The following is a 25,219-nucleotide window of genomic DNA, read 5'->3' on the forward strand; positions in this document are numbered from 1 at the left end:
GAAGAATTATTTGATTTATCCTCGCTAGTATAATATGGCTTTAATATATAGCGTGATTCAAGGTGGATGGTATGCATTAGAAGTATACAATGAAAAGGATTCGAAATTTGACGTCTTTTGACAGAAAAAAATGTAGGAAATGCAAATTCTACCTAGTGTTTGATTTAAGCGAACTATGTTCGAATCAATAATTGGTATTGCATTTTTGTCATTTAAATTTAAATAATCTCGTATATGACTTTTCTTGTGGAGTTGCAAATGTCTGATACGGTTTGTTTTATAAAAAAAACGTAGTTTTCTCGTACGTAATGTAATAATTAACATTTATTTTAAATCAATAAAGGAATATACGAACATAAAGATGTTACAAATAAAAATTTATAGAACTAATTTTCGACAATTTTTAATATCGCCGTAGCTGTCCGCCATAACTATTGTAGCTGCCAATGGATGGAGCTGGTGGGATTTGGATACCCATAGAATTAGGATTGTTGTATCCTTGATTTTGCATTGACCCCATTGGTTGTGCTACTGGTTGCATGTAGCCCCTGGAAAAAAATAGAACTGCTTACACACTATACTGTGTCATCAAAGACGATGCATGCGAATTTAAAATGATTTTATTAGTGCATTGTTTCTGTATTAATAATGTGATACGGCAGTTTTTGCAGAAGCAGACATTTTTTAAAATTTATAAGTTAAACAAGCTTAGTTAGAAAGTAATATTCTAGTATCATAAGCAAACAAAAATCTTGAATTCATATATATTGATTGGAAATAAACTATAGATTTTAGTAATATTTTTACCACACATAAAAAAATTCCAGTATAATGTTCAATAAAAGAAAACTGCGCGTAACATAAAAACCATTAAACTTAATTTTTAAATGGACATAAAAGTATGCCTGTATATATACCTTAGATGTCTCCTAAGTAATTAAAAAAAAAATCCCTACTAGTAATATAAAAATGTAACAGGAAATATATAAAATTTAACAATATCTCTAATAATTAAAAACAAACTTTTGCTGAGTCTAACACTACAATATTAATTTATTTATGTTATCATTATTTACCACGACCCTGGAGGAGAATACCGGATTTGGCTTTGAGTACTCCAAGAATTATTGGAGTTCGAGTTCGCTTCTCTATTATAGACTTGATTATAACTTCTTGGATCTCGGTTTGTATAAACTATTGTAAAAAATATTGAATTATATTTAACAAGGTTTTTAAAATGTGTGCATTTCCTTACTCTCATTGTCACCTTTCTTTCTCCAATCTCCTCTTTCAGAATTTGATTTTTCAGAGTATCTGTAAGTAAAGAAATATGTTACCAAAAGAGATTATTATATTAAAAATATGTTAATTATACCTATATTCCTTACGATTGGGAGATGATTCTCGCCTAGAGCCGTGATCAAACCGCCTCGAAGGTGCCCTAAAATCGCCTTGGTAACGATCTTTGTTTCTTGAATCAAAGTTTTTACGGTCTGAAAAATTTTTAGTTAAAAAAGTAAAATTCGGTTAATTGACTTTACCTGCAGAGCGATAAGTTCTTTCTGGTTCTCTGCCACGTGGTGGATTCGATTCACGGCCTTTTCTAAAAGAATATTTTAAATATTAAAAAAGAAAAAAAAATGTTTCAACTATACCCTTGGTGCGGAGGTTCAAACTTCGGACGTCGCCTGTCCGGAGATCCAGATCCATGTTTGTATCTTGGCTTAAAGTGTAATGGTTCTTCATTATATCTACGAGGGGACCTTGGGCGCTTCCTGTTAGGAATTTCTTCAAATATATTGATTGTTTGTTTCAGCGCTTGAGTCTCTTTTTGAATAAGATTGCGTTGGATTTGTTCTTGTTCCAGTTTTTCTAAAAGAAAGATTTATTTCTCATGTCATTTATTCATGCATTTTAAAAGTATGATTTTTGCGAAAACGCTTTAAAAAAACTCACTGAGCCTCTGCTTCTCTCTTTCGAGTTTTTCCTTTTCAATCTTAAGTTCCTCCTTTTCTTTCTCGATGAGCCTGCGTTCACGTCGAGCACGCTCGTCAATTTCCTTTTGTCTATTACGTTCGGAATCGAGTTTTTTAATTGTTTCGCGGTGAACGCGATCATCTCTGATTTTCTGTTGTTCTTTACGAACCTCCTTTAAGACATTACATAATTACCTTTTACAATGCAATTTGAATAAACCCATAAATATAATTTACCTTGATTCTTTCAAAATTTAGAAATGCACTTCGATTATCTCTGTAATGAGGATTATTTCTTGGCGGTGGATACTGAAAAGAAAGTCAATTCAAAAATAATCATTTTTATAAGACAATAGATAAGAATAATGTTTTACTACTCACATTCCTATTTTTGAATCCAAAATGTGACTGATGTTCTCGCGAAAACTTCGAATCTTCTCGACTTTTGAATTTTTGATGCTGTGAAGGCTTTCCCACCGTATCCTTATTTTTATCATCCGGTTTGGTCGAAACCTTTTCCTTTTTTTCGGTGGCCTTTACTGAGCTCTGCGGATCTTTCTTTTCCAGTTTATTTCCACTTACTTTCCGCTGCTGATCAAGCCGCACTTCATCGAACTACATTTATGATGTAGAATGGACGTGAATATATGGAAACAATCATTTATTTGCGTTATACATAAAAAAGTGTAAAATCGATAAATATACAGTACAAAGGATTTTTAATATATGTATAAATATATTCAGCAAAAAAATTTCTAGGGTTGATAATAAGAGTAACTTTTTCCGCTGGCCTTAAAAGTTAGAATTTATGACATTTGAAATATGAATATGAATATACATTTTTTGATTTAATGTTTTAAAAAGCATACCTTATGAACCTGTATTATCCTCCCATTCAGCTCAGTATTATTTAATGTTTCTATGGCTACTTGAACTGCTTCAGTTGTTGCCATGGTGACATGTCCAAAACAATTAGATCCGGGGTATTTTGCATTTAAGACGACTTTAGCGCCGACAACCTTACCACACTTGTGGAGAGCTGCCTTAAGTTCACTCGCTCTTGTTGTTCTTGAAATGTTGGATATCCAGATGACAGTGGGGTTTCCCGATTGTTCTTTCCTAATGGAAGCGAAAGGTAAGTTGTCGTTTGAAAAATATAACATGGAAAAGAAATGAGCATACATAAAGCTATTTTTTCGGCATACATTTTTCTTTACTTTGAAATATGAAGTAAATATCTATCTTATCATACGAAAACATATTTGCGTTCATTTTCTTCTCTTTCATCAAACCAATTCCTTCTATTGCCCCCTGTCAAAGGCACTCAAGAAAATTTAAATGTTATATCAGAAATACCAAATTGTAATGTTAATTTTCAATATTTAAAATAGGCTGTTTGGGGCTACTCCAACCCCCAAACTGTTTTCTCAGCTTTTTCCACTTTCAAATTAATCAAGTTTCAAAACTGTTAAAGTTACTTGTTATAATCGACAAATCAACACTAACACGGTCGCTTTTCTATTTTAAACAGGATACCTATAGATCGCAGCATGATGAAAGATAAAAATTCATTAAATCATTTCTCATTGGATTATTTTCATTGATTCTAAATAGCAAAAGAAAATCTTGTTAAGATCCTCAAATAGCTGTGAATGCTTATAAAAGTAAATAATCATTTCTCTATCATGTATGCTTGTTTCTCACTTACAACCTTTTATTAAATGAGAAATTCAATAAATGCATTATTAAGTCTGCTTATTAAAATATTTAGGTATCACATATTTTTGGAATATTGGTAAATTTATTCAAGTCCAGATGAACAAAAGACATTGCTTTCTCAGCCAATCGAATTTTTGAGCAATATATAGATTTTGTTAGGATACTAATATTTCTTTTTTTATTGACGTGGATGTTGGAACAGCGAAGATTTAGTTATAATTTTATGCACAATAATTAACAAATCACCGTTAGAAATATTTTGTACCTTCCTTACCCATATATGATGTTTTAAATCGTTTCACTGTTCATATTATTTCATACTTACCGCTCCAGCAAAGCGGATTAGTAAACTTAGTCAAGAAAAAGTGGCAATGATATTATTCACTTCAATTTACGGGGAATCGATGTTTGGTATTGTTTCATTTGCTGAAGTATGATATCATAGGGCTAGTTTTAATAACAATACCAAACAATAAACACATAAACAGCGAATACGAACGTATGTATAATTTGGTGCTATCAAGCAATGTTTCGCACTGTTTCGTTTGCTATTGTACTGAAATCATCGCGCTTATATATCAAGTGCTAGACAAGAAAAGGTGCACCAATGCAGCTGTACTTTTTTTAATTGTTTTAAAATACCGATACCAAAAATATTAAGTCTCAATATCAACCAACCTCTTCTGAACGTTCTTGTTGTCCTTAGCCTTCTCTTTGTTCTCCTCTTCATCCTCTTGGTTATCTACAGAAATCAATAATGTTATGTATGACAGATAAAATAGAAAATTCTATCAATAGTAAACCCAAAGATATATCGGAAATTTAAAAAATGCAACGAGAGCTAATTTTTTTTGTGAGAACCAAAAAAAACTCATATTTCCTTCTAGTATATTGTTGTTTGAAAGTATTATGGGCTTAAAAAAATCTGTATAATTTTAACTTACTTAGGGTTTTTGTTAAGAACCAATTATTAACCTTATATTATCACACTTAAATTGCAATATTGATTAAAGAAATAAGAGACAAAATAAAAAAGGAGCATTCCATTCATATAGCAATATGCCATTAAAATAAAACACTGTAATTGGATATGAAAAAAGTATTTGAAATAAATTTAAACACATTAAAAATATTGTCAATCCTGTTTTTCTTTTGTAAAGAAAATTAACAAAATTTTAATTCAAATGGAGCAAAGAGGATCCATTTGAATTAAAATTAAACATGTAAGGTCTATGGAATAACCTCATAAACTGTATCCGAACTATTCCAACATTTTTTGAAGATCTACCGCCTCTAATAATATATATATATATATATCTGCACAAAATTATTTGACAATGGAAAAATCTACTTTCTTCAAGTCTTTTTAAATATATATTTCAAATGTTAACCCTCATTGAACTAAAACAAAATAATATACCTCCTATGCATTTTAATATGTACTCCCCAATTTCTTCTGCTGTGAAATGACTGTGTTAATGACATAAAAATTTAATAAATATAATACAAAATTAATTAAACACAATAAAAAAAAAAGATGGTTAACCCTATCAGAACCTCTGAGTATAGGATATTTCATTATTTTGTCTGACTAATTAGTAACGGAATAAGTTGGAATAATTTAGTAACGGATAACTTTATATAATATAAATTATTATTACAGAAACTAATTGCATATTACCATCCACGGTCAACTAGTCACTGTTGATAATATTAAGCTACTAATTAATTTCTTCACCAAAACATTAACATTTTTCTTAGCATATATACAAATTTTCCAGTCTCCAGCAGGATTTTAGGTTCTATCGATCATAGGTAGACAGCATCTGAAGTTCTTTTTTCGAAATTGTATTTTACTCGCCATGGGCACCATTATCAGAGGATGTGGTAAAATTTATTGAAGAAATTCCGAGTCTTGTTCTTGATTTACCTTTTATTACTATATTTATATTAGCACCAGTCAGATTACTGGAAAGGAAATTTCCACTGCTGACTCTGTCGAAGTAACTATTAATGGCCACCATAGTTAAAATATTATCATTTAAAACTTGAAAATGCTAAATCCTTTGGAATCCGTTCTATAATAATCACTCAGTCTTACTATAAAGTTAATCTTCCTTTGTGATTTTGATTTCTATTTTGCAAAATTATTCTTGGCTATATCAGTATTATAGGATTATGGGTTGTTATATCATGGATTGATTATGGGTTGTTATATCATGGTAAATACGCAATTAGTTTTAAGGAAATATTGCACTAATAACTGAAGGAGACTGCATGAGTTTGTTATTAATGCAGTAAAAACTTCTTTCGTCTTAATAGAACTACTTCTTAGCTAAAAAAATCGTATATAACAGATTAGGAAAATACGCAAAGGGTGGGCAATAGTACTCTCATAACAAGCAAAAGCAGTAAAAAAGTTGTTTCTAAAAAGTGTTTTTATGACTGAGCTTACTTAGAAGCAGGTCAGAATTTCAATATAAACAAATCAATAAAACCGTAAAAAGACTTAAACATAAAAATATTGGTTAAAAAAAAGCATACATAATGACTAAATTGCTGGGGAACCACATGCACATTTTTTAATATTAACAACACATCAAATACACTGTTTTCCCCTTTAATAGGTATATGACTGTTAGAAGTTCATAATAGATAATCTTTAAAGTACTTTACATAGATGTAAAAGTTATTTATTACCTTGAATATAATTTGTGTATAATCACTCTCTCGAAAATTAATATAAACAAATTATTCTCTGGAAGCAATATTTATTCTATGAAGCTGGGTTAATTTTTTGCCCTATAAATATTTGATAACTTACCTTTGGGTTTACTGTCCTCATCCCTTTTTGTTGTGGGTTCCTGAAAAAAACACATTATATGTAATTATAACAATAAATAGGATGTCACAGTGAGTGATGCTACAAAGTAAATTTCCTTACAAGCCAAATATTAAAATGAAATACTATCAAACACTTCCATAATAGCCTTTCCAAGGTATTTTAGATATATAATTGATTTGAAGAAAAAACTGGTATAAATGATATTAACATTTGTAAAGGACTTTATAATTTAAATTTGTAAAATCATTGCATAAAAACTTTTTTAATAAAAACTATTTTTTAAAACAGGCATTAACCAGCATTTACCTTTATATTAGGTTTATCAATTAAATGGACCTCAGAACATTTCTCTTTTGTCTTCTCCTCTGTCTTATCTGTCGAAATTTGCTGCTCTTCCGAAGCATTGTCAAGAACTTTATTTACTTCCGATTTTCCTACAGAACATTCTTTTATCTCAGCATCTTGCTCTACATTTTCCTCTGGCACTTCAAGATCATCCTGTGCAGATTCATCATTTTCTTCTTCATTTTCATTTCTGCCTTCTATATCCTGGTCTTCATGCTCCTCCTTTTCTTCATGTTTTAATGAATACTCATTTTCTTCATTCTCATCAGCAAGAAGCTTCTCTTCATCCTCTAAAGTTAGTTCATCCAAGTTTTCACCTTTATGCAGATTTTCACCATCATCTTTTTTATCATCTGTGGAGACATAGTAGGAGTATACAAAAATAACAATGATAAAATGTTTCAAAAAAAAAAAAAATTGGAACATTCAAAAGAACCAGAACATATTACTTGATTGTTTAATGAATATAGGACATTTTCCAAAGAATTCTGTGAATTTCTCAGAATCTGAATATTAGAATTCATCTTTGTTGGATAATTTGTGTTATACTACATTAGAGTTATTAGTTTTTCCGAAAATAATTTGTAATAAAATTATTTATATTTTATAACTTTATTATTTATCTCATCATTTTATCTCTATAACAATAATATCAATGTTACATATATTAACCAATTGGACATATACATAACCAATAAAGTTACCTGGTTGAACTAAATCTTCTAGTTCTTCTTGTTCTTCCTCCCCAAAAATGTAAGTTTTTGGATCTTTGCCCTCTTCTTCTAGTGCCTGAAAAATTGGACCTAATTATGTTTTTGGAAAGGTTTCAATCATTGAAAAATATTCAACCCAGGAACCATACTTAAGGGACAAAAGTAAAATCTGTATCATTGGCTCATATTGAAATATTTAATATAATATGGGATCAATAAAATTAATAATAAATAATTAATTATTTCATTTCCCAAATAATTTTGGCCATATTCCAAGAAAAAGCAGCAAATTTTATCAGGATTTACTCTGGACACCTAATATATATATTCTTTCAATAATGCTTCATGAGTAGTAGTAGAAAGGGTAGGGGAGCTAGGGTTGGGTCGGCAAGTAGGCCTGAACAGTCCCTTTTTGCCAACCCCAGAATCACCCATCCCTAGGCCTCCACTCCCAATGTGCTGTCTTCACTGTGTCGGCCTGTCCTTTTAATAAAGGCTTGCATGTTGTCCAGTCCAGATCTTTAAGATCTTCATGTTGGAGTGTTGTTGCTCCAAAAGTTAGACTGTCACTTTTGCGAATCTTGCAGTGACAATATTTCTAGAAATGGCATCATCATCAGCATATAAAAAAACTGTTTGCATACTTGACTTGCAAACTTGACACATTTAGGTAAAACATTCATAAATATAGCAAAAAGATGAGAGCCCAAATTACTTTTAGGCTATTAAGATTTTTGATTATACAACATTGATGCATTTATTATAATTCCTATGTAATGAATCAAAGTGTGTAACTACTTTTTAAGCTAGAATCTACATTTAAAAATGCAGTTATAAAGAGAAATTGGAAAAACAGTCCTTGGCTGTTTTCCTGTCTTTATAGGAGAGGATGTCACTGTTCCAATCAACAACTTCTTATACCTATTATCGGCAATTAATGGATAAATGTTAAACTTAAAAAAAAAGGCAAAGTTCATAGAAATTAGGAAAATTACCTGTTAGAACATAATAGTATAAGATGCTAAGACCATCTGGTGCCACAAGCATTTTTTTATGGCTTTTGATATATATAAGTTATTTTCAACTTGTTAAAAGATTAATTTTTTTTTTCTTTTAGCCCAGGCATGGAGCAAAATGCCCATGGCATTTTGCAGGTCCAAAACTTAACCCCTTGAGTGCATCATATACTTCTGTCTCAGAAAGGGGATTGTATAAAATATATTTGTTACTTTGTCCATATATATTATTAAAGTCTGTACTTTCACACATTTCTGTTATCTCTGAAATGTTAACAGCTTGCAGAACTCAAGCAAGCTATTATAATTTTTTAATACAAAAACCAGCTTACCCAATGATAACTACAATCAAGATTTCCAACAGTGAAACAAATAATAGATTCCAGAGTTTCACAGCTGGGCCAGATGTGAGCATTATTAAATACAAAAACAATTCAATATATAACTACTAGACTTGACTCTAAACCTAACCAACGGAACTCAATTGTAGGGCAACATATAAGAAATGAATATAGATTCAGAGTGAAAAAAGCAAAAAACACTATTAACAGGGGATTAGTAACTAATTATACCTCTTCCAATCGTTTCATTAGAACTAGTTTGGTGCCTGTTTTGTCCAGTCCTCTTAATCCCAGTTCTAGACGAAGATCTTTTACGCGAAGCTCGGAAAGCTTCTTTTTTTCTGAATCTCCCATGTTGATTGGGTCGTTTTCAAATAATCTTGAAAAACAAATTATGGAGAAAAACCACAAAACAACAGATTGACCTCAAACAATACAAGCTTTGAAGCTTTCAGTCACCCCTAAATATTGGTTGGTATGTCAATTGAACCAACGACAACTCACTCGTCTGTCAAACGAATGTCAAATGCAAGTGATGTTTGTCATTAAGATATAGGAAGGGAACTAAGGAGTGTAAACTAGAGGAGTCGAACCTTTGCCGAATTAGAAAAATCTATAGCGCGCTAATGCTTATAGAGGGCGCCAAATCTTAAGATATTTAGTTATTCGTTTTACAGTTTTCCGCTATTCGGATGCCGCTAAACGCATGGAGCTGAGGGTCAAGAAAGCACTCAAATGGCTTAGTAGGGAAGGGAGTGGAGTATTAAACTTATTAGTTAGCTATATAAGCTAATAACAGACGAACCAAGATAATAGTAATGGACTCAACGTAATAGAATTCCTCACTTACAATGGTTACAAATATTACAGTCCTTTAATTTCCTTTGCGGTTTTTTTATTTGGTTAACATTGAAATTGATGCAAGTTTCGATTATTTCGCAAAATTTCGCAATATTTGCTTCTCTCTATATACTATCTTCTATATACTTTGGAAGAAATGTGGAAAGGCAAGAACTTGGTGAAAATGGCCAGGATGGTATTTAATTTACAGAAAAGGTTTGCAAAATTGCAACTCCATAAAAACTCCATAAGAATAGCTATTTTAAAATAGCCTTCGCTGATATGCATGGATTGGATATTTCAATGATATCTAAATATTCCAACTATACAGGGTTACTGGTAATTCGATACATTCCTTTGGAGATGCTATAGGGAAGAGAGTAAAAATTAAATTGAACCCTGCTATGCATGAATCAATAGACGAGTTTTTGAGATATTCAAATTTTTCTGTTTTTCTCCAAAAGGTAGACCTTAATACTTAAAATCTGCCGTATGTACATATTTTAAGATTTTTAAGCAAAATACATATCCAACAATATGGTGTTTCGTTTGCCACGATAAAAATTCGGAAATAGTTATAACCATAGGTAAATTGTAAATGCCAAGTGTAGGTTTTTTAATTTTAAAATAAAATATTACACTTTCTAGTCGTTATTTTTTGAGAAATATTTGGGCTGCATTCGTCCAAATTTTCTTAAAACTTCTTTATTACTTAAGAAAGTGATAAATAAACAGTTTCTATTTGCAACAAGACATTGGTAAAAATATACGATTTACCACATTAAATAACTAACTAACCTTATTATACTAAAAGAATTAAAGAAACATATCAAATTACCGAAAAAACCAATTTCTCACTAAGAGGAATTTTCTAAGAGTCACTCACTTTTCAACTTAAGTTGGATAGTTTACTTACACTGAGAAAAACGCATCAACACGACTATTACATTTTAAACTATTTCAAATTTTTCAAAAATGCGTTTTTTTACCGTTGTTAATGACTGTGTCAAATAAGTTTCATGACCGCAACCTCTTTTAAAAAAATATATTTTCTTAAAGAAGCCACTAAGAAAATATATACTTTAGACGTTACTATTTTTATAGAGCTTAAATACATTTATAGATTCGGTAATCTATGTATTTTAATACGCTGATTCGATGGTTTCTGTGGGAACAGTTCAACTGGACTTCTGAAGAATGACGTTGCTGACTATACTAAATATATTACATAACAGTATATTTGTAGTATATTTAGTACGGTGGTATCGACGATTACATTCCATGTAGTACAAGCACCTGATTGGTTATCCCGATTTTGCGTATATAGGATGTTAGTATTTGATTAATTGAAAGATTAGCAATGACTAAAGGATTTTAAGGATGTTACGTATCATTAATCGAAACTATTATAGTGAAGCATATAAATTTGTTATTCGCTCCTATTCGTGATAAATATTTCTATTTGTTTCCTGGTTGGTTTGTTGAAGACGTCAATAAACAGAAATACGTGTCGGCTATTTGCAGCATATTCAGTAAATCATTTGCTTTAATCTGTTAATATGTGATACAATTTTTAATAAACAATAACAAAATACTTATAAACTATATTGTTTAATTTTAAACTTTCTATTTCTACTTTAATTCATCTAAATTACTTTTTGCAACATATTAAAATGAAAATAAATTAAGGATAAAATATTCCACAGGTGTGTTTCCAATCATAGTGCTTGGTGACTTTTGTCACGTTACACTTTTACGTTTTGGCAAAATATGAAAATAAAAAATAGCCTATAAATAAATATGAAGTTACCCAAGTATGTAAATAAACTAACGTCATACAAATTCAACACTTTTAAATATTCGTTTAATAGGTATTCATGGAACATTCTTAGGACGTTTATGGAATATCGTTTATAAAGAATTTTGAAGTATGTAATGCAAACTGTAGAGCTTCCCGCAGCTATTGTTAGTTTATTGGAGATAAGTTCAATGGAAGGATAGGAAGCATTCCCACTGTTCTGCCCATTAAATCCTTAACGTTTGATGGGCGGAACATCGGGTGAGCGCGTAAGCCATTGGAGAATATTAATATGACGCCTTAAAGAAACTGTAAAAAAAGTTACAGTATTAGGCCAGGCGTTATCTTGTATTGAAGCAACTAACCCACATTTGCGTGTTTTCATCGAAAAATCCTGCTATTATACATACAGTCAACTATTTCGACCTAGTTTCAGTAAATTTTTTCTCAGTGTATTATTTTTTTACTTAAAGCATACCAGACGTCCTTCTTGCTTGACCATGATACGTCACAGCCGCACAAAATCCAATTTTTATATAAAATATATATCTGCAATAAGCGGTATTCCGTACCGACATTTTCATAGTTAGCGAGAACCGAGATAATTTAACATCCTGCACCTTCTGCGGCGGTTCGGATCCGGTTTTAAATAAATATAAATAAAAAAAATTTACCGGTACTGGATGGTGCTTTAACTTTGACAATGGAGGTTCACGTTTCATGTTCTTTAACAATTTTGTTTGAGGTTGTTTCTGTGTTTGTTAATTTTGAAGCGACGGGACAAGGTGAGTACAAAATCTTTAAGGTACAACCCTTTTCAATGAAATGAGTTTATTGTTGAAAAACTCTTTTGCCACCTACACTTTTCCTCTTATATTCATAATTGTTATTAGGGATTACAACAAAACGATCTGCCAGCAAAATTAAATATATATTTAAAACGCAAGCATATTTAATAAAGAGTGTTTTTTTAAATTTTTCTGAGCTTTTTACAATTGCGTTTTAAGTAAAACTGGTTGAATTGACATAACACAAAGTCAAATACCTTACGTTTTTTTTAAAAGTTGCTGATTTTTCTTATATCCATTGTACTGAGAGATTGTGCCTGCTCAGCACAATTCATTTTATATATTTCCTAAAAGGCTCCAACGCAAGAATATTTATTTGAGCAAAATTCATACAAAAGAAATATAAATGCCATAAATTATGTCCCAAGAGACCATAAAATTTATTAATAATTATAATTGAGAAAACATGAAGAAAGAATAGAGAAATAAATTGTGAAATAAATATTGTATCTATGAAAAGTTATATTAAATTCGATTAGAAATTAAAAAGGTTATTAGCTCTCGAAAATCACTTCAATTTCGTAGGTAAATAATTTTACTTATACAGTTTTACTGAATTTATACATATATGTATATATTTATACATATATATTTATATATATAGGCATAGTAGATAGGCATAGTAAAAAGTAGATGTACAATGAACATTTAAATTATGCATATTACTTCTAGATATACGTTGTTCTTTTAAATATGTGGGGTAAAAAATTGAAATAGCTTAAAGCGCAAAAAAATATAAGTGATTTGTTACTCTTTGCAGTCTTTTCTTTGTGATGGAGATATGGAAAAAATACATAATATCACAGTATAAGGTAAATCAGATAAATAACACTCACCAAGTGAGAAGAAATAAAATGGCGAGACAGTTATTTCATTATATGCTTTTATAATGTTTTTGTAATTTAATCAATAACCTAGGAAAATTACCATTTTAGTAAAATAATTTCGGATATGTTAGTTTGAGATTCAAATTTAGTTACTAAAAGGGAAATTTTTTTTTTCTCAGTTCTTCTAGAATGAAAGATTTTTTCGTATCTCCTATTTTGAAAATGTAACCACTCTTTGCTTCTCTTTTCTACATTGTTAATTTTTCTTGAAAATAGTAGCCACCCTGTAGATGTAGCATTACGAAAGAAGCTATCTTAAAGTTGTACAATTTTAATTTTGGTCACGGCTGTACGACGTAGATTTATTCGGAAATCTTTGCAAGACTTCGATAATAAATAAATTTTATTGTTATCGAAAAACATATCATTTCGCATTCTGCAAGCATCTGCATCTACGGTGGTGCCGTACGGCATAAACAAGGATATTAATAAATTTTACAGGATTTTATATTTTGAAGTATTTGCGTTAACCAGTGCTTAAAAGATGAATGTTCTTTTTTTGTGCCTCGTGGTTGCTGTTTTTTTAAGTTTGTATGTAAACGGACAAGGTAAGTACCTAAGTTTATTAGTGTACAAGTTTATTTATTTGACAGTTCATGATGAAATCATGGTTTAAATTATATGATTTTTACAGACATTATGTATGTTTTTTGCGTACTTAAATACTGCCTTATGTAATTGTTAACTAATATTAATTAGCTTTATCCAAATATAATATTAAATAAGGCATTCGGAAATCTTTGATTTTTTAAAAATTTGGGGATTGTACACAACAATATAACATTTTTGCAGTGCTTAACTTTTGAGTTTTTTTTTAACTTAGCCAGAAACTAAATTTGATTTATGGAAAATACAAATGATAGAATGGAAAAAAAATCATCCACAGTTCACAGTAATATTGTGATACTGTTTGTGTTTTTGTTTCGTTTAACGTTATAACAAAAATTATAGGCTCCCAAAAGCATATTTACTGAAAGAAAACGTTAAAATATATAAATTCTACCGGTCACTCAATATTTTTTCGAAATATTGGTGGTATTAGACATGCTTAGGTTAACGATTCTCAAAATATGATATAGAGGTTCTAGGAATATGAAAAGAATAAAATAAATAAATTTCAGTAGAGTTTCTAGAAGGACATTTAAAAACATAATTAGGAATATATGAAATTATATTATCCAAATGGCGCAAAATGTTTTTTTTAATGAAGCTACATATATCTATTATTAAGTTGGATTGAGTTGAATTAAGGGCGACTTTTTGTAATTTTTCTTCTTAGGATAAAAGTTATTAATTCATAGCCTACCAGAACCTTACTCAGCCTAACAAAGGGTTATACCTATGGAATATATTACATTTCAAGCACGTCAATAGAATATTTTATGAATCTTATTATTATGATATTCCACTGAAAAACATATATATATTGAATACATCCTTGGAACATAAATAAAAAATTCTTTCTGTTTAAATGCAAGACGATAATTATTTTTAAAACAATTGGGAAATGCTGGTAATATAACTTCTTTTTTAGGGCCTTTCATTTCGCATCTTTCAGTATCCTAAAACCCACTGGTGATTCTTTAATTTCTATAACAGCCTGTAGAATTTACTCAAAAATATTTAAATATGTAAAGGAATTCAGTCAAATAGCATTTATTGTAAAAAAGGCTTTTTTTGCAATAAAAAGCTTAAATCTAATGTCATTCTTTAAATATATTAGCTATTAGCTATACCCATACACAGGGAGTCAATTTGAAACTTTCATTGATTTTTCATGCGAATATCGCCCAAATCAAAATGTTAGAGAAACCAAATTTGGTACAAATATGTTTTATAAGCAGGGGGAAGAACTACCATATTTAAGTTAAGGGGTGCAGAGCAACCCCTAAATCTTAAATGGCACTACCTCAAATTAAAGCTCTCTTTAAGTAGTAATCATCCAGGAAAAAAAAGGTTATTTCATACATTTTGAAATACTGTTCTAGGAATAGAAGCACATTTTCTTATAATTCGTTGCCGAAGATCATCAATAGAATCTGGTTGTGTTTTTGTCAGAGAAAAAATCGAGGAATGTTAGATCTGGTGAGCTTGGCAGTCATTCTATTGGACCTCTTCTTCGAATCCACTGATTTAAATATGTAACGTTTAAAAATTGTTTCACAGGAAGAACATAGTGGACGTTCCATCTTGTTGAAAATATATTAGATCTCCGTTTAGATTCCTATTTCCATTAGTCTCTAACTGATTTTTTTATTTATTCAACCACAAAAGAATGCATGGTTCCGAACATTCCCAAGTATGTTTCACTATCAAGGTTACCAATAATAAGTAGAGACCCAATAATAGTATCACCCATATTGCTTTGTTTTTTCTGGATACTGTATGTGTCCCTAAAAAAATGTGGGTTTTCGCCACATCAATACCTACATTTATGTTTATTAAGAGCATGTAAAAGAAAAGTTTTTTTTTAAATTCAAATTTTAGTTGTGTTACGTAAATGTGACTTACATTTCCAGAATTTCTCGCATTAAATACAATAGCTGTGCTAAAGGCGCAACGGTTTTCAGACTCATAAATAAAAACTATTTGAAACTATTGAATTCATTCATCTAAACTGTACACCATATCTGATATCGGATTAATAAAAAAGAATAAAACTTTAAACGTTAAATTAGCCGTTTATAAAATCTTTGAAATACAATTCAATAAACTGAAATACGTATGTTTATTTAAGACAACTAAGACCTGACCCACTATGGTTAAAGTATTTGGAGCAAAACATATTTCTTGTACCTAAAAAGGAATGCAATTTGAGCATCAAATAACTTAGCATAGCATTTAACATTAAAAATGTTTCCATCATTTAATGTAGCGTATTTAATTTAAATTGTGCTTCTTTTGACCCTGTATCAAATTAAAAAAAAAATTCCAAATGAATACGATTCAAAAAGTGATACTTTTTAAAATTTAGGTGTTAGGTGCATAGAGTCCAAGATGTTGCTTACCTCATGATTTAAATATGCTAGTTCTTCTCCAACCTATATAAGATTTGTACCAAAATAAAATACAATATTTTTTTTCAATATTCAATTTGTGCTTTTAAAGATAAAAATATTTATATGAAAGTTTTCTAATTGTCACCGTGTTTGAGAAAAAGAACGTAAACCTTAAATGACTAAATACTTTGTAAACCAATTCAGCAATAAACACCGAGATTTACACTCACAGCAGGAATCCCGCGTGCCTTCTATACAATTATTGCGTTCGAAGTTAACAAACAAAATACCAATAATAAATACTAAATAACTAAGAAACTAATACAAAATAATACTGAAAAAGGATAGGAAAAGTAATTTTTTTAATAATTCTTCAGATGAATTAAACAATGTAGTTCATTCCTTGATGTCTTATTTTTTATATGATACTTAGGATGTTGGCCTTCGACGTAAACTGGCTTGTTCAATTATAAAGATGATGCATTAAAGTTATTTTTCTTTTAGTTTTATACTTAAAATTTTAAATATTTTGAAAAGGCCAAGGTTTATAACGACATGAGCGTAAATGGCTTTAAAGAAATATTTTTAAAATCAATAACGCTTTTATCGTCACCAAAAGACATGATTACCCAGAAAAAAAATCTGATTATTACGGTAACTAACCAGTAGTAAAGATAATTTATAAATATTCACGAAACTAGGTCAACTTAACCTCTTTTGAAAAGAAATTATGATAGCCTGTAGTTTTCAAAAACAACGTATATGTCTGATAATAAACCAAAACAGTTTTAATCAGAATGACACACTTCTAAATGTATTTATTTTTAAAATATATATGCTTACAAATAAAAAGACTTTATTTTACGTACAATCAATTTAGTAAAATCCATATATTACTTAATAATAATCACGTCACTTTATTTTTTAATATGTTTCATGAAAGGCTGCTATGCAATTTAAATCTGCACGGGGAAATACTGATTTTCTGCGAATGCAGAAATTATATACGTTTGGTTCTTGGTAACGCATTTGTTTGCCTGAATAATTATACAAAAAAAAGAAAATACTACCACTGGTTTAAAGAAAAAAGAAAAAACTAAATTTGACCATTTTAAAGATAAAAGTGTCTTAAAAACGGTTGTTTCAAAGTTGATACGTTTTTTACTTTAAATCCTTATTGATTTTAACATTATTTTTCAAATAGTTCTATCTGATACAGTCAATTATTTTCATACATTTTAGTTTTAAATATTTTGCTTACGTATGATTTTTATTGCATTAATAATGAAGTAGTCATATCCAATATATTATTTACACAACGTAGGTTGTAATGCTTTCAAATGTGTTTTGCATTTAAATAGCCTTCTTAGATGCACCTGGGAGGATTCCTGCCTTATTAAAAATAATTATGAAAGGATTATTAAAATGTAAGTAGCTGATATCAATTAATCAAAATGACAATGATTGTATGGTTTCTGGGGAATCCCAATTATAAATTACCTAGGCTTGATACTAAATTATTATATTAATAGGAAGCTTCCTTCAGAATGCTACTGAGCTTTTTGAAATTGTATTAAGACATTTATAGAAGCAATTTAATTTTTATCATCAAGTTTGTATTTTTACATTTTTAAATTCCAAATAATTCTTAAATTAAAAAGAGAACCAACTGCTACTACAAGATATCCTAACTTGTACACATCATTCGAGGTTTTAAAGGAATTTCTTATATGTTCCAGATTTTTTGGAGTCATTTTCAATTTTGTTTCAGCTATTGGCAGTTTTATTTTCTATATATTCTAAAAATGTTATATGTAATTTTTTCAAAAAATTTAATAAAAATTTATATACCCTTCCCGCATACGTAGCAATTTAAGAACATTATTAGGATTATCACTTTCATTTCTTTTATATAGAAAATTTTCATATTGCCTATTTGACTGAAAAATAAATAAAAATTAATACTAAATCAAATCGAACCATAGATGTTCAGCGAGAACGTAATTAGCCATATCAATTATTTCTCGATTTTAAACAATGATAATTCATTAGAATAAGTGTCAAAATACATCGCAAAAATCTTTGTTGTGGCCGCAGTGAAAAATCTAATATTGATTGTCCAAAACAAATTACAAACCGCCAAAAAATCATTACTCAAAGCAAATAAATATCTGAAACTAAAAGCTGATCACTTTATGTTCCTAATTAAAATTAATTATCGCCACACGGCCTTGGTGTCTTATAATTTACATGATTTTTTTTGAAACATGCCATGAATAAGAAAATCTGGGATTTCCGAATAAACAATCATAGGTAAAAGAATGTTCAGATTTTTCAAGTTCAGCTATTACCATAAGAGGTATATTGGGGTCAAGTTCCGACTAATACACCTAACAAATAAAGAAGCCATTGAATACTTAGTTTTTATGACCTTTAATTTACCGAAGTAAAAAACTGATGGTACTAAAAGGTCTGTACAGAAAAAAGCATACTAATGTTAATCTTCATTCTGACGTCTTTTTATAAAATAGTTCAAGTTCACAGTCACGGATCACATATACAATATGAATAATCGTCAGATTTAATACGATATGTGAAAAAAAAACGATCTTAGTGGCTAGTTTGAAATACTGCAAAAAATTAAATATCTATTCTCTGTTTACATTTAAAATGGTGAAATTAATTTTATTTATAGTTCTAGAGGGGCTACCATGCCAAGTTAATAATGTAAAGAGCCAATGTGTTAGCATCCAGGATTGCGAAGCAGTAAAACAGGAACTACTTAAGCCGCAACTAACACAAGAAACCAAAAACTTTTTGAAAAGCTTATCATGTGGCTTTGCGAATAATAACTACTACGTTTGTTGTCCACAGAGAATTTCATCAGCTTCTAATCCTCAGCAAACTCTTAGCGTAAGTCAAATATTAGGCAAATAAAAACATTTTTCAATTAGTTAATATTATGTAAATTCAATGCTACATTTATGCTTACAGGCTGCGACAAATGAAGAATTATACAGACAAAAATTTTTGGTTGCTCCTCAATGCGGACTAGCAAATGTAAGCTTGCCTAGAGTAGTTGGAGGAGTGCCAACAAAGCCAGGTAAATCCATTTAAAATCTGAAGCTTAAGTTAATCGAAGAACAAATTTTTAGGAGATTTTCCATGGCTTGTTGCCTTGGGTTATCAAAACAAGCAAAACCCATCAATACCCAGATGGCTTTGTGGAGGATCTTTGATTACCTATAAGCACGTATTGACTGCTGCTCATTGTATACGAAATGATTTGTAAGTAATTTGTCTGGCTTATTGTCTTGCATTGCGCTTACTCGTAAAATGATTGTAGGTATGTAGTGCGTGCAGGAGAATATAATCTATATAGTGATAATGATGGTGCACAACCATTAGACTTGCGTATAGCAAAAATGACAATATATGAAGGTTACAATAAGTCTAGAGCTTCTAATGATATCGCCTTACTTACGTTGGAAAGGAATATTGAAGGTTACCGTAAGTATTAAATGGGAAGCCTGAAAAAAACATTTAAGCTTCGATAAATGCGTAAAACACTAAATTTAAAAATAAAACCAGAACTTTTTGGGGAAAAGAGCCTATTTTTGTTCATAAGTATGCCAATTTGATGATGGATTAGTAGGAATTTTATAACATGTCTATATATTTATCAAAAATGGGCAATATTTCAAGCCACCCAGCTCATAATATTGTAAAAAAGGAATCAAAGAAAAGATCATATGATCTGAAGGGTAGATATTTGCTAATTAAGCACTCTTAAATGAGAAAAGAAAAAATTTAGGGAATCTACTCAGCAAAACAAAAAAAAATTAAAGTGATGCAGAACAGATTTCTAAAAAACTTCGACAAACAAAGGTAAGAATCTACTTCATTCAAGAACTATAGAAATTTCCATAGTACAAGAAATTTCAGCAAGGGAACAAAAGCCAAATTGTAAGTTACGAGTGAAATCAGACCCATACTCTCTGTCGGGCATTTTAACAAATTAAAAAAGATTATGTTCAAATGAGATTAGGAATTATACATAGTATATAATCTTTCAACGTCTGTTGGTTACTTAGGGATAGAACCTTTCTGAGTATTTTAATAAGATATGATCCAGTCTTACTGCTTATATATAATCATTACTGCTTAGAAGCAGCATCAAAACTCATTCAGCACAAGCTTCTAGAAATAAGTCAGTTCTGTAAGCTAATTATGGTTTGGGTGTTAATTACATTTGTATACACGTTAATTCTATATTTAAATAAACTGGTTAAAAAAGTGGAGATAGAAAGATCTCAAGAAGCTCAGATTTCCCCCTGGAGCAATTACACATATGATGACGGGTAGAGCAAAAAAGCAAACGATACTCTTAGTACTTCAGTATGATAGGAGCAAGATCGATAGACAGAATAAGTAGCCAGAATAGTTAGACGCAGACCAGTTAGCCTATTTGAGCATATAAGTGAAGAGAGGGGGAAAGTTTAGTTAATTTAGTAATTAGAAAATTTGACTTTGGAAGCTCCTTACTCTTCTTATACGAAAAAGAGAGTTGAAAAGTTAAATGACTTGTAAAAAATTATGATTTAATTTTTAAGAAGGCAAATTTTAAAATTGTGCATGTTTCTCGTTGTGCTATTTTTTAAAATGATATTTATGGTTATATGTTTCAGATCAAATTAGGCCAATCTGCTTACCCTGGGAACCGGAAATTAGAACAAAATCCTTCTTGGCCGATACTTTGTATATTATAGGATGGGGACAAGTACAATTCCGTAAATAATATCCAATATTATAAAATATGCTTATAATACTTAGTCGATATACCTTTTAGGTGGCCCGTCAAGTGAAATTCCTCTAATAGCTTCTTTAAAAGAATTACCTATTGATTACTGTTCAAGGGTTTACTCCTCGGTGGCCGATATTGATGATCGTATCATGTGCGTTGGAGATATTCAGTACAAAAAAGATGCCTGCTCTGGAGATTCTGGAGGTAATTGTTGATTTAAACATTTAACATTCATCTCTGTACAGGCAAATAAATTTTAGGACCTTTGATGTACAGCAAAAATTTACCAGATCAGAGTCATGTTTTATACCAAGTTGCAGTGGTCTCTTATGGTCATAAATGCGCTGAAGTAGGATATCCCGGAGTGTATACCAGAGTTACAAAATTCCTTGATTGGATAGTGACAAATATAGACTAAAGATGGATTATGCATTAAATATTATTTACTTGTATTGTCAGGAGAGCTAAAGGAAATAAATTATTTTTAATTACTAGTTTTTGTATTTGACTTTTTCTTGAACTTGGTTTCGCGATTTTTTTTTTGGTTTTATTACGACTTTTTGAAAATGTCAATATTTTTACATCTTTTTCTATTACTTGGCTAATTAAATTTTTTCCCAATTAACCAATATTATAATATTATATTATTTTATTTTCGAATTTGTTCATAAATTTTCATGAATAGATCACGAAAAATTCATTACATATTCGAAACAATTAGTACGTTTAACAATTAAAAACTGCTTAATTTTTTTTTACAAATTATCGTAATTTATCATCCCTTGCATTGCATTTTCGTAATGTTATATGTACATAACGTAAAAATCTTTTGCTCTTCTGAAAATTCTTTTAATGAATTTTTGGAACAGGTAATTAATTAATTAAATGCGAGGAAATTGAAAACCTTGGTGTTTCGGTAAATTTTTTTTTCCTATTCTACAAAACATTTAATCTAAGCTCTCATAATATATTTTCTTAATCTTAAAACGCTCAAATCTAAAAATTATTTTGGTGAAATTAATTAACAAAATAAACATTAAACTTAAAGTATAAACACTTTTTACAGTGCAAGAAGGCCTACCATGCGATGTAAATGGCATAAGAGGTGAATGTATCAGCATTTACGATTGCGAGGTGATAAGCCGGGAGCTTTCTAGGCCAGGTATTACGCAAGAAACTAGAAATTTTGTAAAGAGTTTGGCATGCGGTTTTGCCAATAACAGGTATTATGTTTGCTGTCCAAGCAATCAACAACAGAGAGGATTTTCCCCAGTTCCAGATGAAACTACAGTAAGTAGAAATTAGATCTCACATAACTAAATAAGGGCTTTAATATTGTTCTCATTTTAGCCTCAAACTAATGGTGGAGACAGAGAAGAATTATACAGAAGAAAATTTTTGGTGGCTCCCCAATGTGGAGTAACGAATGTCTCTCTGCCTAGAGTTGTTGGAGGGGTACCAACAAAATTAGGTAACTTTTTTTAGTTCTTATAAGCCAAAGAAAATTTAAATATAGAAAAGTAGTAGTCTAGAATATTTATCATACATTACGGTACGACTCAAATTAACAAATATTCCCGAGGTCATCGTCGATTCACATCATCCGTCGATTTGTATAGTTAATGGGACATACTTTGTCAGATCTTTAACACTTTTTGCTGAATTCTGAGTTTACATTTACCAAACTTGCAGGCTTTCTTTTAAATGTACCAACCTTACATATAGAAATATGATAGTTTTCTATTATTTATCTTTGGTAAATATTTTACTTTCCTAGGGGACTTCCCTTGGCTGGCTGCCCTGGGCTATCAAAACAAAGATAACCCATCCGTACCAAAATGGTTGTGCGGAGGAACATTGATAACCTACCGGCATGTTCTGACAGCTGCACATTGCTTAAGAAATGACTTGTAAGTTTTTATATAGTTTCCTCGATTATCCCAGTTAAGGAACAAAATTCCAGATATATAGTACGATTAGGAGAATTTAACTTATATTCGGATAATGATGGCGCATCCCCAATAGATGTGAACATAGCAAATATAAAGAAACATGAAGGATACAGCAAGGCAAGAGCCTCAAATGACATTGCTATACTGACTTTAAAGCGAAACGTTGAAGGCTTTCGTAAGTTTTATTATTTCAGCATAAAATTTTTTATGAAGTGTTAATACATTTCAGCCAGAGTTTTGCCAATATGTTTACCATGGGAGTCAGAATTGAGGACAAAATCACTTATTAATTACTATTTGTATGTAATTGGATGGGGTAAAGTCCAATTCCGTAAGTGATATAATCAGATTAATTTAAAATGCTAACTATCAATGTTTTTTTAGAGGGGCCTTCCAGTGATATACCACTAATAGCTTCTATTAAAGAACTCCCTACTGATCTTTGTTCAAAAGCTTACGCGTCACAGGCCGATATTGACGACCGCATTATGTGCGTTGGCGACTTAAAATACCAAAAAGATGCTTGTTCTGGTGATTCTGGAGGTAATTATATAAGATTTAATAATTTCAGACCAATATAAAATTTAACAATTTTAGGTCCTTTGATGTTTGGTAAAACCACACCTAAACAGAAATATCTTACATTCTACCAGGTTGCAGTTGTTTCTTATGGCCATAAATGTGCGGAACCAGGATATCCCGGAGTATACACAAGAGTAACGGCATTCCTTGACTGGATAGCTAATAATTTAGATTAAAAATTCTATTGCTTTTATCTTTCCAGAAAACATCAGTATTTTTAAGACTTTTCATATCGTATCATAGTTTGATAGCTATGTGCAAAAATATATTCATTTTTTTGTAAATGTCGCTCTTTTATTTTAAAAGAAATTTAGGTAAAAAGTCTAAGAATATTTTCGAGTTGGAACTGTTCTGTCCTACATTTTAATTTAGTTTGCAGGTAAGTTTAATTTGGTGTCAAATGAAACTAAGAGAGCAGCCATTGATGCGAAAAATCCCTGAGAATGAACTAGATGAACTATTTAACACACTGACACAAAAACCACGTATCTGACCTGTTTTCCGTTCATAGCCTAAAACACGTCTTCCACTTTAAAATTGGGTGGCTTTTGGCGAATTTTGCAACTATTGTGATATATTATTGTAGTATTATATACTATTGTGACTTTTATTTTATTAATTCAGTGAATCCCCAACGGTTCAGTTCTTCTAAAGTACGACGCATTGACAAATCACTTTTTTTCTTCTAGTCCTATGGTTGGAACCTATGGTGTGATGCTCAAATTACGAGACAGCTCTACCACTAATCAAAACTCTTTATTTTTACTCTCTTTGAGAGTTTAAAAGAGAGAATAAAGAGTTTTGGTTAGTGTTAAAACTGTCTCGTAATTTAATTTATTTCTTCTATTGGATAGTAATTAAAATATATTAAATTTTGAATTCTGATCACCAAATCTAAAGTAATGATGAAAATTTATTCATAATCTTTTGATCATCAATGAAAGTTCCATTTACATGATAATCCGTTTCAATCCCGCATTAATTTCTACAGAAATTAATATAATGTAAATTAATAATATTAGGAGGTGAATAATTTAATTAATTTATGCTGCACCTATTGAAAAGTCCATCAAACATGCCGCAAGACGCCATTGTACTCAGAATTTATAATTTTGTGTAATGTGATATCGTTAATAAAAAGTAAATAATGAAAAGAATTAATGAACTTATTAAAATCAAAAACGCCAGGTCTTTTACGTGAATAATGCTAGATATAAAATTATTGAAAATTTAAATCTATGAATATAACCAAACATATTGCCCAACCATTTCAGTCAGCTTATCAAAGCCAGTACTCCTCAGTTTGTTTCTTAGTAGTCGATGATTTACCCTGTCGAAATCCTTGAACGCAATTTATACGGACTTATAAATTGCGTCTGTCTGATTTTTGATTTTGACTGAACTTTGCTCCAATACACCCAACATCCTTATAAACCCTCAGATTCATAGATAATAATAATTTGGTTGTTTAATAATAAAAATCAATAATTTATTTTATAAATATATTTCCTTAAATTAGAATTTATATATATCAAGACAATAAGAAAAGAACCA

General features: G+C 30.2%; 3 protein-coding genes across 3 annotated transcripts; 2 read left to right on the plus strand and 1 right to left on the minus strand.

The window, feature by feature from the left end:
• Positions 1–306: 306 nt before the first annotated feature.
• On the minus strand, positions 307–9,451 carry LOC126749035 (scaffold attachment factor B2-like). The gene is made up of 15 exons (XM_050458644.1): positions 9,187–9,451; positions 7,590–7,674; positions 6,847–7,238; positions 6,520–6,559; positions 4,374–4,437; positions 2,846–3,095; positions 2,358–2,591; positions 2,214–2,285; positions 1,957–2,149; positions 1,656–1,872; positions 1,542–1,603; positions 1,376–1,493; positions 1,256–1,314; positions 1,077–1,194; positions 307–548 (listed from the first exon to the last, which is right to left on the minus strand). Exons 1-15 carry the CDS (start codon positions 9,307–9,309, stop codon positions 404–406), a joined length of 2,172 nt encoding a protein of 723 aa, XP_050314601.1. The 5' UTR covers positions 9,310–9,451; the 3' UTR covers positions 307–403.
• A 2,639-nt stretch (positions 9,452–12,090) lies between these two features.
• On the plus strand, positions 12,091–23,949 carry LOC126748799 (venom protease-like). Its single transcript, XM_050458264.1, has 8 exons — positions 12,091–12,378; positions 22,198–22,421; positions 22,482–22,602; positions 22,909–23,041; positions 23,095–23,258; positions 23,313–23,414; positions 23,468–23,626; positions 23,681–23,949. The coding sequence occupies exons 1-8, from the start codon at positions 12,297–12,299 to the stop codon at positions 23,839–23,841; spliced, it is 1,146 nt and encodes a 381-aa protein (XP_050314221.1). The 5' UTR covers positions 12,091–12,296; the 3' UTR covers positions 23,842–23,949.
• On the plus strand, positions 13,653–21,625 carry LOC126748800 (venom protease-like). The gene is made up of 8 exons (XM_050458265.1): positions 13,653–13,876; positions 19,023–19,240; positions 19,322–19,430; positions 19,483–19,615; positions 19,674–19,837; positions 21,016–21,117; positions 21,177–21,335; positions 21,392–21,625. The coding sequence occupies exons 1-8, from the start codon at positions 13,813–13,815 to the stop codon at positions 21,547–21,549; spliced, it is 1,107 nt and encodes a 368-aa protein (XP_050314222.1). The 5' UTR covers positions 13,653–13,812; the 3' UTR covers positions 21,550–21,625.
• Positions 23,950–25,219: the final 1,270 nt, after the last annotated feature.

The sequence above is a fragment of the Anthonomus grandis genome, chromosome 22 (assembly GCF_022605725.1).
Source record: "Anthonomus grandis grandis chromosome 22, icAntGran1.3, whole genome shotgun sequence".
NCBI lineage: Eukaryota > Metazoa > Arthropoda > Insecta > Coleoptera > Curculionidae > Anthonomus > Anthonomus grandis.

Coding starts and splice junctions, on each gene's coding strand:
- LOC126749035 (XM_050458644.1), bottom strand. CDS start 9,309: ATGGGAGATTCAGAAAAAAAGAAGCTTTCCGAGCTTCGCGTAAAAGAT. Junction 7,675..9,186: donor TAATGAAACGATTGGAAGAG/GTATAATTAGTT, acceptor CCAATTTTTCAG/GCACTAGAAGAAGAGGGCAA. Junction 3,096..4,373: donor AACAAGAACGTTCAGAAGAG/GTTGGTTGATAT, acceptor CGCTTCCATTAG/GAAAGAACAATCGGGAAACC.
- LOC126748799 (XM_050458264.1), top strand. CDS start 12,297: ATGGAGGTTCACGTTTCATGTTCTTTAACAATTTTGTTTGAGGTTGTT. Junction 23,259..23,312: donor GCGAAACGTTGAAGGCTTTC/GTAAGTTTTATT, acceptor AATACATTTCAG/CCAGAGTTTTGCCAATATGT. Junction 23,627..23,680: donor TTGTTCTGGTGATTCTGGAG/GTAATTATATAA, acceptor TAACAATTTTAG/GTCCTTTGATGTTTGGTAAA.
- LOC126748800 (XM_050458265.1), top strand. CDS start 13,813: ATGAATGTTCTTTTTTTGTGCCTCGTGGTTGCTGTTTTTTTAAGTTTG. Junction 13,877..19,022: donor TTTGTATGTAAACGGACAAG/GTAAGTACCTAA, acceptor TTTTATTTATAG/TTCTAGAGGGGCTACCATGC. Junction 19,431..19,482: donor AGGAGTGCCAACAAAGCCAG/GTAAATCCATTT, acceptor ACAAATTTTTAG/GAGATTTTCCATGGCTTGTT.